Genomic DNA, 13,554 nt, shown 5'->3' on the forward strand with positions numbered 1-13,554 from the left:
ACCTCACAATAATAGTAAATTCTCTTGCCTGACTCTGTAACACTACCTGACAATTCTTCCTTCTCCCACTTTCTTCTTAGGCTCGAAGTCCTCCCGACAGCCAACACCTTGTTCTGCCTGAGAACCACCAGCACCCGAGGGCCAAGTTTGAGTGAGGGTGGAATGTATTAAATATTCACCAAGCTTGTAATAATCTGCGCAGTTGTTGAAAGATGGGATGAAGTGTGCTTTCACCAAGCCCTCAGGACTAAAGACAAGGATTTGACTGTGAGCCAGTGGGTGTGTTTCCCTTTTCAAATGTGGACTTCAACTCCTAGAGTTTGAATGAACTTGAAACACCCATTGCCAAAGTAAAGCAAGTTGAACTCTCCAGCACACGTGAATACACTATCTGGAGTTCAGCTCTGTTTACTCTGCATGGTGCAATTTTCCTATCAACGCATTCATCTGTCAAGGTTTTTAAAGTCTTTGTCTCTCCCTCATCATGTAATTTGCATCCTAATGAATGTAAAGATCTTGTCCCCACTACCCAGCAGGCCATTGCAAGGGTTTGTTCACACTTTGTGTGATGAAGTTGTTAAAAATTGTCTGTTTGCCAGTTTTAATCTCAGTCCCCGTGTGTTAATGTCTTAACTCAACTTGAAGTTGTACTCTGGAGTTTACATGTTCTGTCCTGATCAATATCTAGAATATATTAAAAATTGGTATATATCCACACTTCCTGCCTTGAAGAGAGTCTTCTATGTTGGCATATCTTCATCTCACTTTTTGTATAGCTCTTCCCATTATGAATTGCTTTGTCCACTATTAATTTAATGTCACGCTGTAATTACATCCTGCAGCCAGTGGTGGTGCTTTCACACCTAGCAGCCTGTACTGCGAGGAAACTCTTAAAATTCCACTCCACTTCTCTGCTGTTCATATTACCATAGGCTTTGCTTTGAATTATAAAGTTCAAAAAATTAAAGTATTTTAGAGAAATAAAGACAGAATATACATCTTTAAAATGCAAACTGAATCATGTTAGTACACCTCTGAAGAACAAAAGGGAAGGTGTGTAATCACCAGGAGGGAAATGGAAAGCAATGAAGATGAACAAGCTGAAAGAGACTTGGCATTAACTCTGTTTCCCTCTCCACAGATGCTGCCAGACCTGCTGAGTAATTCCAGCATTTTCTGTTTTTATTGCACATTTTATAAGCTGCCCTTTCAGTTATTTCCTTTAAAGCCACAATTTCTCCAATCAGAAGGGTTTGAGACATCGGAATTCTCTATAATGGGGTGAATTGGAGGGAGTCTGGTTAATTGAAGCTCGACAGTGGGAACAAATGGGAGTTGGAATGATCGTCTGGGATTCATCCGACAATATTTGTTTTTTTTTAATTCATTCACGGGATGTGGGTGTCACTGGCCAGGCCAGCATTTATTGCCCATCCCTAATTGCCCTTGAGAAGGTGGTGGTGAGCTGTCTTCTTGAACTGCTGCAGTCCATGTGGGGTAGGTGCACCCACAGTGTTGTTAGGAAGGGAGTTCCAGGATTTTGACCCAACGACAGTGAAGGAACGGTGACATAGTTCCAAGTCAGGGTGGTGTGTGACTTGGAGGGGAACTTGCAGGTGGTGGTGTTCCCATGTATTTGCTGCCCTTGTCCTTCTAGTTGGTAGAGGTCACGGGTTTGGAAGGTGCTGTCGAAGGAGCCTTGATGCGTTGCTGCAGTGCATCTTGTAGATGGTACACACTGCTGCCACTGTGGGTCGGTGGTGAAGGGAGTGAATGTTTGTACATGGGGTGCCAATCAAGCGGGCCGCTTTGTCCTGGATGGTGTAGAGCTTCTTGAGTGTTGTTGGAGCTGCACCCATCCAGGCAAGTGGAGAGTATTCCATCACACTCCTGACTTGTGCCTTGTAGATTGTGGACAGGCTTTGGGGAGTCAGGAGGTGAGTTACTCGCCTCAGGATTCCTAGCCTCTGACCTGCTGTTGTAGCCACGGTATTTATATGGCTACTCCAGTTCAGTTTTCGGTCAATGGTAGCCCCTAGGATGTTGATAGTGGGGGATTCAGCGATGGTAATGCTGTTGAATGTCAAGGGGAGATGGTTAGATTCTCTTTTGTTGGAGATGGTCATTGCCTGGCACTTGTGTGGCGCGAATGTTACTTGCCACTTATCAGCCCAAGCCTGGATATTGTCCAGGTCTTGCTGCATTTCTACACAGACTGCTTCAGTATCTGAGGAGTTGTGAATGGTGCTGAACATTGTGCAATCATCAGCAAACATCCCCACTTCTGACCTTATGATTGAAGGAAGGTCATTGATGAAGCAGCTGAAGATGGTTGGGCCCAGGACACCCTGAGGTACTCCTGCAGTGATGTCCTGGAGCTCAGATGATTGACCTCCAACAACCACAACCATCTTCCTTTGTCCTAAGTATGACTCCAACCAGCGGAGATTTTTGCCCCTGATTCCCATTGACTCCAGTTTTGCTAGGGCTCGTTGATGCAATACTCGGTCAAATACTGCCTTGATGTCATGGGCAGTCACTCTCACCTCATCTCTTGAGTGCAGCTCTTTTGTCCATGTTTGAACCAAGGCTGTAATGAGGTCAGGAGCTGAGTGGCCCTGGCGGAACCCAAACTGAGCATCACTGAGCAGGTTATTACTAAGCAAGTGCCGCTTGATGGCACTGTTGATGATACCTTCCATCACTTTACTGATGATTGAGAGTAGGCTGATGGGGCGGTAATTGGCCGGGTTGGATTTGTCCTGTTTTTTGTGTATAGGACATACCTGGGCAATTTTCCACATTGCAGGGTAGATGCCAGTGTTGTAGCTGTACTGGAACAGCTTGGCTCGGGGCGCGGCAAGTTCTGGAACACAGGTCTTCAGTACTGTTGCCGGAATATTGTCAGGGCCCATAGCTTTTGCAGTATCCAGTGCCTTCAGTCGTTTCTTGATATCACGTGGAGTGAATCGAATTGGCTGAAGTTTGGCATCTATGATGCTGGGGACTTCAGGAGGCCGAGATGGATCATCAACTTGGCACTTCTGGCTGAAGATTGTTGCAAATTCTTCTGCCTCACCTTTCGCACTGATGTGCTGGGCTCCCCCATCATTGAGGATGGGGATATTTGTGGAATATTGATGGAATCACCCATGTTTTGACCTGAAGTAAAAGCAGAAATTGCTGGAAATGCACAGCCAGAGAAGCTAACTCTGATCGTAATTCTCACCTGGGGAGGGGGCATCATGAAGATTATGTGTGGAGGAGCCTGAAAGGGTCTCCCTGGTCGCCAGTGGCACCGTTGGGTTTGAATGTGACATGTGGGAATGTCCTTAACTGACAACACTGAGGAAATGGCCTCAAAGGGACCATCTGTCCCATCAATCAAATTCTACTCGTCGTCGCATTGCTGCTTAGAAGGGATTATAGCAGCAGAGTGAACAGTGTGGAGAAGTTTTAGAATACTCATGGACAAAGACGAGAGTGTTCCTAAAGGAAGAGTGCTAAATTGGGGGAAGGCCAACGATACCAAAATTCGGCAGGAGCTGGGGAATGTAGATTGGGAGCAGCTTTTTGAAGGTAAATCCACATTTGATATGTGGGAGGCTTTTAAAGAGAGGTTGATTAGCGTGCAGGAGAGACATGTTCCTGTGAAAATGAGGGATAGAAATGGCAAGATTAGGGAACCATGGATGAGAGGTGAAATTGTGAGACTAGCTAAGAGGAAAAAGGAAGCATACATAAGGTCTAGGAGGCTGAAGAAAGACGAAGCTTTGAAGGAATATCGAGAATGTAGGACCAATCTGAAACGAGGAATTAAGAGGGCTAAAAGGGGTCATGAAATATCTTTAGCAAACAGGGTTAAGGAAAATCCCAAAGCCTTTTATTCATATATAAGGAGCAAGAGGGTAACTAGAGAAAGGATTGGCCCACTCAAGGACAAAGGAGGAAAGCTATGCGTGGAGTCAGAGAAAATGGGTGAGATTTTAAACGAGTACTTTGCATCAGTATTCACCGAGGAGAGGGGCATGACGGATGTTGAGGTTAGGGACAGATGTTTGATTACTCTAGGTCAAGTTGGCATAAGGAGGGAGGAAGTGTTGGGTATTCTAAAAGGCATTAAGGTGGACAAGTCCCCAGGTCCGGATGGTATCTATCCCAGGTTACTGAGGGAAGCGAGAGAGGAAATAGCTGGGGCCTTAACAGATATCTTTGCAGCATCCTTAAACACGGGTGAGGTCCCAGAGGACTGGAGAATTGCTAATGTTGTCCCCTTGTTTAAGAAGGGTAGCAGGGATAATCCAGGTAATTATAGACTGGTGAGCCTGACGTAAGTGGTAGGGAAGCTGCTGGAGAAGATACTGAGGGATAGGATCTATTCCCATTTGGAAGAAAATGAGCTTATCAGTGATAGGCAACATGGTTTTGTGCAGGGAAGGTCATGTCTTACCAACTTAATAGAATTCTTTGAGGAAGTGACAAAGTTGATTGATGAGGGAAGGGCTGTAGATGTCATATACATGGACTTCAGTAAGGCGTTTGATAAGGTTCCCCATGGTAGGCTGATGGAGAAAGTGAAGTCGCATGGGGTCCAGGGTGTACTAGCTAGATGGATAAAGAACTGGCTGGGCAACAGGAGACAGAGAGTAGTAGTGGAAGGGAGTTTCTCAAAATGGAGACGTGTGACCAGTAGTGTTCCACAGGGATCCGTGCTGGGACCACTGTTGTTTGTGATATACATAAATGATTTGGAGGAAAGTATAGGTGGTCTGATTAGCAAGTTTGCAGACGACACTAAGATTGGTGGAGTAGCAGATAGTGAAGGGGACTGTCAGAGAATACAGCAGAATATAGATAGATTGGAGAGTTGGGCAGAGAAATGGCAGATGGAGTTCAATCAGGGCAAATGTGAGGTGATGCATTTTGGAAGATCCAATTCAAGAGTGAACTATACAGTAAATGGAAAAGTCCTGGGGAAAATTGATGTACAGAGAGATTTGGGTGTTCAGGTCCATTGTTCCCTGAAGGTGGCAACGCAGGTCAATAGAGTGGTCAAGAAGGCATACGGCATGCTTTCCTTCATCGGACGGGGTATTGAGTACAAGAGTTGGCAGGTCATGTTACAGTTGTATAAGACTTTGGTTCGGCCACATTTGGAATACTGCGTGCAGTTCTGGTCGCCACATTACCAAAAGGATGTGGATGCTTTGGAGAGGGTGCAGAGGAGGTTCATCAGGATGTTGCCTGGTATGGAGGGCGCTAGCTATGAAGAGAGGTTGGGTAGATTAGGATTATTTTCATTAGAAAGACGGAGGTTGAGGGGGGACCTGATTGAGGTGTACAAAATCATGAGAGGTATAGACAGGGTGGATAGCAAGAGGCTTTTTCCCAGAGTGGGGGATTCAATTACTAGAGGACACGAGTTCAAAGTGAGAGGGGAAAAGTTTAGGGGGGATATGCGTGGAAAGTTCTTTACGCAGAGGGTGGTGGGTGCCTGGAACGCGTTGCCAGCGGAGGTGGTAGACGCAGGCACGATAGCGTCTTTTAAGATGTATCTAGACAGATACATGAATGGGCAGGAAGCAAAGAGATACAGACCCTTAGAAAATAGGCGACATGTTTAGATAGAGGATCTGGATCGGCGCAGGCTTGGAGGGCCGAAGGGCCTGTTCCTGTGCTGTAATTTTCTTTGTTCTTTGAAGGAGCCGCACCATATACCCCCTGGCTGGATTGAGTGTGTTGTGGTTCTCTTTGAAGGAAGTCGCCTGCGGTGTGTCAGCTTCTCATGAACACACAGCGCTTAAACATGTTGGAAAAGCTGAATGAATGCAGGCAGGCGGCAGGATCGCAGTTACACGTTAGCAACTTGCGAGGAGGCTGGAGCCGGGCCAGGGAGGCGAGAAAAAAAAACCTTCCAACGGAAAAGCCTCTATCCTGGGGTCAATGAATAACCAATAGATCGGCAGCGATTAGCATACTACACCCAGAGCGGTTAGAAAAAGTGAAAGAGAGAAAACGGAGTGTGACAGAACCACAAGCAGAGAGGGATCTTACACAAGAGCAAGACAGAGTCACACACAGGGAGAGACACACAGAGAAAGACACATACAGGGAGACAGAGACGCACACAGACATAGGAAGAAACAGAGAGAGTGAGTACACAGACAGAGACCAGTCAAGGACAGAGAGAGACAGAGGAAGGGATAGAGGGAGAGATACAGGGAGAGAAAGATAAGAAAACTCCACAAGGGGCAGGACAGGAAAACTCCGCCACAAACAGTGTTCCCTGGAAAGACAACTGGATTTCTTCATCAACGGATACTTAGGGAACGAAATTTTATTGTTTAAAAATACTAGAATCGCGGTTGAGAACATCCTAAACCCGGACACAATGCCAGGGGTAGGTTACTTTGCGTGGTTTTGCATCTTCCTGCCTCCCCTCAGCAGAGTGTCAGCGAAACATCCTCCCGGTCACACAGGTAAAATTAATTCAAATTAATATTCCATTCATAAATTTAAATAATGATACCGTTAACTTCAATAAGCTTTGTCTTTTAAAGTTCCGCGTGCGAATGAAACTTTTTCATTCATTGGATCGAAAACGTTAAGAATATATAAACATGTGAAAAGTTATTGTAAAAGTTTTTGTTGTTGTTTAAAAGTTGTTAGTCCGGCAGTGAGGGGTTACTGTAGCTGCCAGTCTGCCCTGACCCCTCACCAATCCCTTATCAATGAGTTCCTGACGATCCCAGAGGCTGGCGGTGACCGATAGTAACCTCCCAGTCCCTGGAGTGAGAAGCTGCAGAATAATCTCTCTGCTCTGCCTAGCGGGACCTTGGAGATTTAAAGCGTCCGAAGCCTCATACCAACACTCAGCCCCTGCATACCCCGTCCTAGGGACATGGTAAACAGGGCAGAATAGACTAGCATTTCCAGCCAGACTGGAGCAGCCCTCACCTGTTTAACTGTACGCTGCAACGCAGACACATGTCTAGTTGCTTTTTATTCATTCATGAGCTTCCCTGGCAAGGCTAGCATTTATTACCCTCAGGAAGGTGGTGGTGGTGCCTTCTTGAACTGCTGTAGGTACATCCACAGTGCCACAGGGAGGAAATCTAGGTTTTTGCAGCGACAGTGAAGGAACGGTGATATAGTTCCAAGTCAGGATGGTGTGACGTGGAGGGGAATTTGCAGGTGGTGGTGTTCCCATGCATCTGCTGCCCTTGTCCTTCTAGGTGGTGGAGGTCGCGGGTTTGTAAGGTGCTGTTTAGTTTATTTTAGAGATACAGCACTGAAACAGGCCCTTCGGCCCACCGAGTCTGTGCCGACCATCAACCACGCATTTATACTAATCCTACACTAATCCCATATTCCTACCACATCCCCACCTGTCCCTATATTTCCCTACCACCTATCTATACGAGTGGCAATTTATAATGGCCAACTTACCTACCAACCTGCAAGTCTTTTGGCTTGTGGGAGGAAACCGGAGCACCCGGAGGAAACCCACTCAGACACAGGGAGAACTTGCAAACTCCACACAGGCAGTGCTCAGAATTGAACCCGGGTCGCTGGAGCTGTGAGGCTGCGGTGCTAACCACTGCGCCACTGTGCCACCAGTGAAGGAGGCTCGGTGAGTTGCTACAGTGCATCTTGTATGTGGTACACACTGCCGCCACTGTGTGTTGGTGGTGGAGGGCGTGAACATTTAAGGTGGTGGATGGGGTGCCAATCAAGCGGGCTGCTTTGTCCTGGATGGTGTCGAGCTTCTTGAGTGTTGTTGGAGCTGCACCCATCCAGACAAGTGGAGAGTATTCCATCACACTCCTGACTTGTGCCTTGTAGATGGCGAACAGGCTTTGGGGAGTCAGGAGGTGAGTTACTCACTGCAGAATTCCCAGCCTCTGACCTGCTTTTGTAGCCACAGCATTTATGTGGCTGGTCCAGTTAAATTTCTGGCCAATAATAGCCCCCAGGATGTTGATGATTGGGAATTAAATGATCATAATGCTGTTGAACATCAAAGGCAGATGGCTAGATTCTCTCTTGGTGGCGATGGTCAGTGGTCAGCACTTGTGTGGTGCGAATGTTACTTGCCACTTATCAGCCAAAGCCTACATGTTATCCAGGCCTTGGTGATGTGGGCACGGACTGCTTCATTGTCTAAGGAGTTGTGAATGTTGCTCAACATTGTGAAATCATCATCGAACAACCCCACTTCTGATCTTTATGGAAGAAAGACAAAGCAGCTGAATATGGTTGGGACTAGGACACTGCCCTGAGGATACAATACAGTCACACATCTAACTGTAAACTGCAATACAGTCACAAACTGTAAACTGCACTACAGTCACACATCTAACTGTGTTCTGTAATAGTCACACATCTAACTAATCTGTATTAGTTACATATCTAACTGTATTTTGTCATACAGTCACATATCCAACTACAATAAGATCACAAATCAAACTATAAACCACAATAGTCACAAAACTACTGTAAACAATAATAGTCACACAAACTGTAAACTGCAATGCACTCACAAACTGTAAACTGGAAAGACATACATCAAACTGTAAACTGCAATGCACTCACAAACTGTAAACTGGAAAGACATACATCAAACTGTAAACTGCAATGCATTCACGCATCAAACTGTAAGCTATAATAGTCACACATCAAACTGTAACCTCCAATACAGTCAAACTGCAATACAATCACACAAACTGCAAACTACAATACAGTCCCATATCAAACATTAAACTGCAATACAATAAAACTACAATACAGTTGAAAACTGTGATACAGTCACACTACTAACTGTAAACTGCAATACTGTGGAAGAAAGTCATCCTCATTCCCAAGGGACTGCCTAAGAAGAAAAAATTGCAATACAGCCACGGCTGACTGTAAACTGCAATACTGTCACATAATCGAACTGCAAACTGCAATACCATCACAATTCTAATGAAACTACAATACAATCTCACACTGTAAACTGCAATAGGGTCACACATCTAAATCTAAATTGCAATGCACTCTCAAACTGCATGCTACAATATAGCCACCTCTTTAAGTGTAAACTGCAATACAGTCACATAATTGAACTGCAATCTGCAATATCATCATAACTCTAACTGTAAACTACAATGCAGTCCCATATCTAAAGTAAATGACAGTCACATATCTACTGTAATCTGCAATACACCCACACATCAACTGTAAACTGCAATACAGGCATATCAAACTGTAAATTGCAATACAGTCACCTTTCTAACTGTAAACCCCAATCACATATCAAACTGTAAACTGCCATACACCTGCACATTAACTTTAAACTGCAATACAGCCATATATAAAACTGTAACTTGCAATACAGTCATACAAAACTGCAAAATTCACATATCAAGCTCTAAACTGCAATACAATGAAACTGTGAACTGCAACAGTCACATATCAAGCTGTAAACTGCAATACAGTCACAAACATAACTATAAACTGCAATGCAGTCACACTAAATGCAAACTGCAATACACATATCTAATTGTAAACTGCAATACAGTTACACAAACTGTAGACTGCAACACAGTCACACATGTAAATCTCAAGTGCAATGCTCTCACAAACTGTAAACTGCAATACAGTCATGTCAAACTGTAAACTGCAACATGCATCAACTGTAAACTGTAGTACAGTCAAACTGTAAATTGCAACTGAGTCACATATCAAACTGTAAACTGCAATACAGTCACACAATCTAAACTGCAACACAGTCACACTAATTGCAAACTGCAATACAGTCACATATCTAATGGTAAACTGCAATAAAGTTGCACAAACTGTAGACTGCAATACAGCTACATATCAAACTGTAACGTGCAATACAGTCAAACTGTAAATGGCAACAGTCACATATCAAGATGTAAACTGCAATACAGTCACAAATATAACTATAAACTGCAATACAGTCACACAAACTAAACTGCCCTACAGTCACACAAACTGTAAACTGCAATACAGTCACACAAAACTAAACTGCCCGACAGTCACACATCAAACTGTAAAGTGCAATCGATTCACACAAACTAAACTGCCCGACAGTCACACATCAAACTGTAAACTGCAATACAGTCACACAAACTAAACTGCCATACAATCACACATCTAATTGTAAACTACAATACAAGTCATGCATCTAAATCTAAACTGCAATGCACTCTCAAACTATAAACTGCAATACAGTCACATATCTAACAGTAAACTGACATACAGTCACTCAAACCATAAATGGCAATACACTCACATCAAGCTGTAAGCTTCAATAGTCACACATCCCAACAGTAGAGTGCAATACAGTCACATATCAAACTGTAATTTGCAATACAGTCAAACTGCAATACAGTCACCTTTCTAATTGTAAACTCAGTTACATATCAAATTGTAAACTGCCGTACACCCACACATCAACTTTAAACTGCAATGCAGTCACATATAAAACTGTAACTTGCCATGCTGTCAAACTAAACTGCAAAAATCACATACCAAGCTGTAAACTGCAATACAATGAAACTGTGAACTGCAACAGTCACAAACATAACTATAAACTGCAATGCAGTCAAACTAATTGCAAACTGCAATACAGTCACACATCTAATTGTAAACTGCAATACAGTTACATAAACTGTAGACTGAAACATAGTCATGTTAAACTGTAAACTGCAACATGCATCAACTGTAAACTGCAATACAGTCAAACTGTAAATTGCAACTGAGTCGCATATCAAACTATAAACTGCAATATAGTCACACAAACGAAACTGCAATACCGTCACAAACATAACTATAAACTGCAATACAGTCACACTAATTGCAAACTGCAATACAGTCATCACATATCTAATTGTAAACTGCAATAAAGTTGCACAAACTGTAGACTGCAATACAGCCACATATCAAACTGTAACTTGCAATACAGTCAAACTGTAAACTGCAACAGTCACATATCAAGCTGTAAACTGCAATACAGTCACACATCAAACTGTAAACTGCTATTCACCCACCTGTAAATTGCAATAGAATCACAATGTGTAAACTGCAATACAGTCGCACAAACTAAACTGCCATACAATCACAAATCTAACTGTAAACTACAATACAGGTCTCGCATCTAAATTTAAACAGCAATACCTAACATATCTAACTGTAAACTGCAATACTGTCATATATATAGCTGTAAACTGACATACAGTCACTCAAACTGTAAATGGCAATATACTCGCATCAAACTGTAAGCTTCAGTGGTCATATATCCCAACAGTAGACTGCAATACAGTCACATATCAAACTGTAATTTGCAATACAGTCAAAGTGCAATTCAGTTACGCATCTAAATCTAAACTGCAATGCACTCACAAACTGTAAACTGCAATACAGTCACAAATCAAACTATAAACGCAATACAGCTAAATATAAACTGCAATACAGATGCATTTTGAACTGTAATCTACAATAAAGTCACACATCTAAATCTAAACTGCAATGCACTCACAAACTGTAAACTGCAATACAGTCACACCAACTATAAACTGAAATACACTTACTAACTACTCAGTAATACAGTTGCATATCTAATTATAAATTGTAATAGTCATATCTAACTGTATTCTGCAATACAGACACACATCAAACTAGAAAGTTCAAAACAGTCACATTTAGAAAATCATAATATGATTAGGCAGAGTTAACATGGTTTTATGAAAGGGAAATCATGTTTTGAAAATCTATTAGGGTCATTTGAGGATGTAACTAGCAGGGTAGATAAAGGGGAATCAGTTGATATTGTCATGCAGGCCCCCACCTGCCAAGAATGAGGCACATTAATTTCACCACATGGACATTAAATTTCAAATTGTTGCTAGGAAGAAGCGAAGGATGTTACAAGGGGTTGCCAGGCCCTGGCTAGAAAGACATCTTTGCATATTAACAGACAGTGTTTGTAGACAAAGGACCATTCCCTGACAAACACAATACATGGAACCAAGACATGGTCAGACCGGTTAGTCACATGACTAACCTGCTTGGCAACCTGGGGTTTTCTGAATTGTACAGTTTTTTTGAACTGAGAGCCTGCAGAAAGCTGTTTGCTCCCTGATTGAAAAGACCTCTCCTGGCTGGCTCGCCACAGCCTCTCCTGTCTGCTCCCATTGCTTTCTCACGGAACTCCACAACCCCCACTGAAGACACATGAACCCCAAGAGAGAAAAGTCTCCTACAGTGAGCAAGGTTTAAGAAGAATACTGGGCCCCAATGAAAAGCAAGAACCACCTACAATCAAGGACTCTACAGTGAGCTCAAAGAACCATAACAACAACTCTTCAGATATTGCTTCAAACTTTTCCACTTTATTTTTCTTCTGCTCTTTCTGTCCCTATCTGCATCTGTGTATCACGTATGCATGCTAGTGTGGGCACGTCATGTATCTGTAGGCGTTAACTGAATTAGAGCTTAAGTTTAATAAATTTCACTTTTCTTCTTTAAACCTGAGAAAACCTGTTGTTTCTTTGCCTTATAATTGTAAAGCGGTGAACAAGGATTTACCAAGGGGGTGTTTAAAACATGGTGTGTTTAAAATTAAACCCTGTTACAGTAAGACCAGGTGAAGGCTGAAAGGGGACCCTAGACCTCTTTCTCACCTGGTCGTAACAATATAATATATTTGGTTTTTCAAAAGGCATTCGAGAAAGTGCCACACAAATTATTGTTGCATAGTTAAGGGGCTCACATGCAGTAATATATTACCATGGATAGAGGATTGGTTACAAGGACAGAAAACAGAGTAGGAATAAATGGGTCATTTTCAGGCTGGCAGGCTATTACTAGTTGCGTGCTGCAAGGGGCCTCAGTTATTTCCAATTTATTTGAATGACTTAGATGAAGGCACCAAGTGTAATGTATCCAAGTTTGCTGACCAGAGAAAGCTAGGTTGGAAAATAAACTGTGAGGAGAAGGGGCAGATGGAATATAATGTGGGGCAATGGGTAGTTATTCGCATTGGGAGGAAGCAGAATATTATTTAAAAGGTGAGAAACTATTGAATATTGGGATTCAGAGGGATTTGGATGTCCTTGTACAAGAATCACAAAGTTAGCATGGGGTATAGCAAGTAATTAGGGAGGCAAATGGAATATTGGTTGTTATTACAAGTGGGTTTGAGTACAAGAGTAAGAAAGTCTTGCTGCAGTTGTACAGGGCTTTGGTGAGACCACACCTGGAATTCTGTGTACAGTTTTGGTCTCTGTACCCAAGGGAAGATATACTTGCCTTAGAGAGGGAGCAACGAAGGTTCACTAGATTGATTCCTGGGATGAGAGGCTTATCCGATGAGGAGAGATTGTGGAGAATGGGCCTATACTCTCTGGTGTTTAGAAGAATGGGAGATGATCTCATTGAAACGTATAAGATTCTTGGAGGATTTGACAGGGTAGATGCTGAGATGTTGCTTCCCCTGGCTGGAGAGTCCAGAACTAGTGGCATCGAGTTTGGCCATTTAGTATT

At 43.0% G+C, this 13,554-nt stretch overlaps 1 protein-coding gene and 1 long non-coding RNA gene across 2 annotated transcripts in view; one reads left to right on the top strand and one right to left on the bottom strand.

Annotated features, from left to right (window-relative positions):
* LOC137351807 (uncharacterized) overlaps positions 1-261 on the bottom strand; it is a 78,108-nt gene extending 77,847 nt beyond the window's left edge. Inside the window, exon 1 of the long non-coding RNA XR_010969574.1 lies at positions 47-261. This is a non-coding gene — a long non-coding RNA (uncharacterized lncRNA). The remainder of the gene's footprint in view (positions 1-46) is intronic.
* Positions 262-5,961: 5,700 nt separating this feature from the next.
* Positions 5,962-13,554, top strand: part of LOC137351809 (lipoprotein lipase-like) — a 47,930-nt gene continuing 40,337 nt past the window's right edge. Inside the window, exon 1 of the mRNA XM_068016663.1 lies at positions 5,962-6,479. Within this exon, the coding sequence (XP_067872764.1) occupies positions 6,392-6,479 (88 nt within the window). The 5' untranslated portion in view covers positions 5,962-6,391. The remainder of the gene's footprint in view (positions 6,480-13,554) is intronic.

This window comes from Heterodontus francisci, chromosome 36, assembly GCF_036365525.1.
Source record: "Heterodontus francisci isolate sHetFra1 chromosome 36, sHetFra1.hap1, whole genome shotgun sequence".
Classification (NCBI taxonomy): domain Eukaryota; kingdom Metazoa; phylum Chordata; class Chondrichthyes; order Heterodontiformes; family Heterodontidae; genus Heterodontus; species Heterodontus francisci.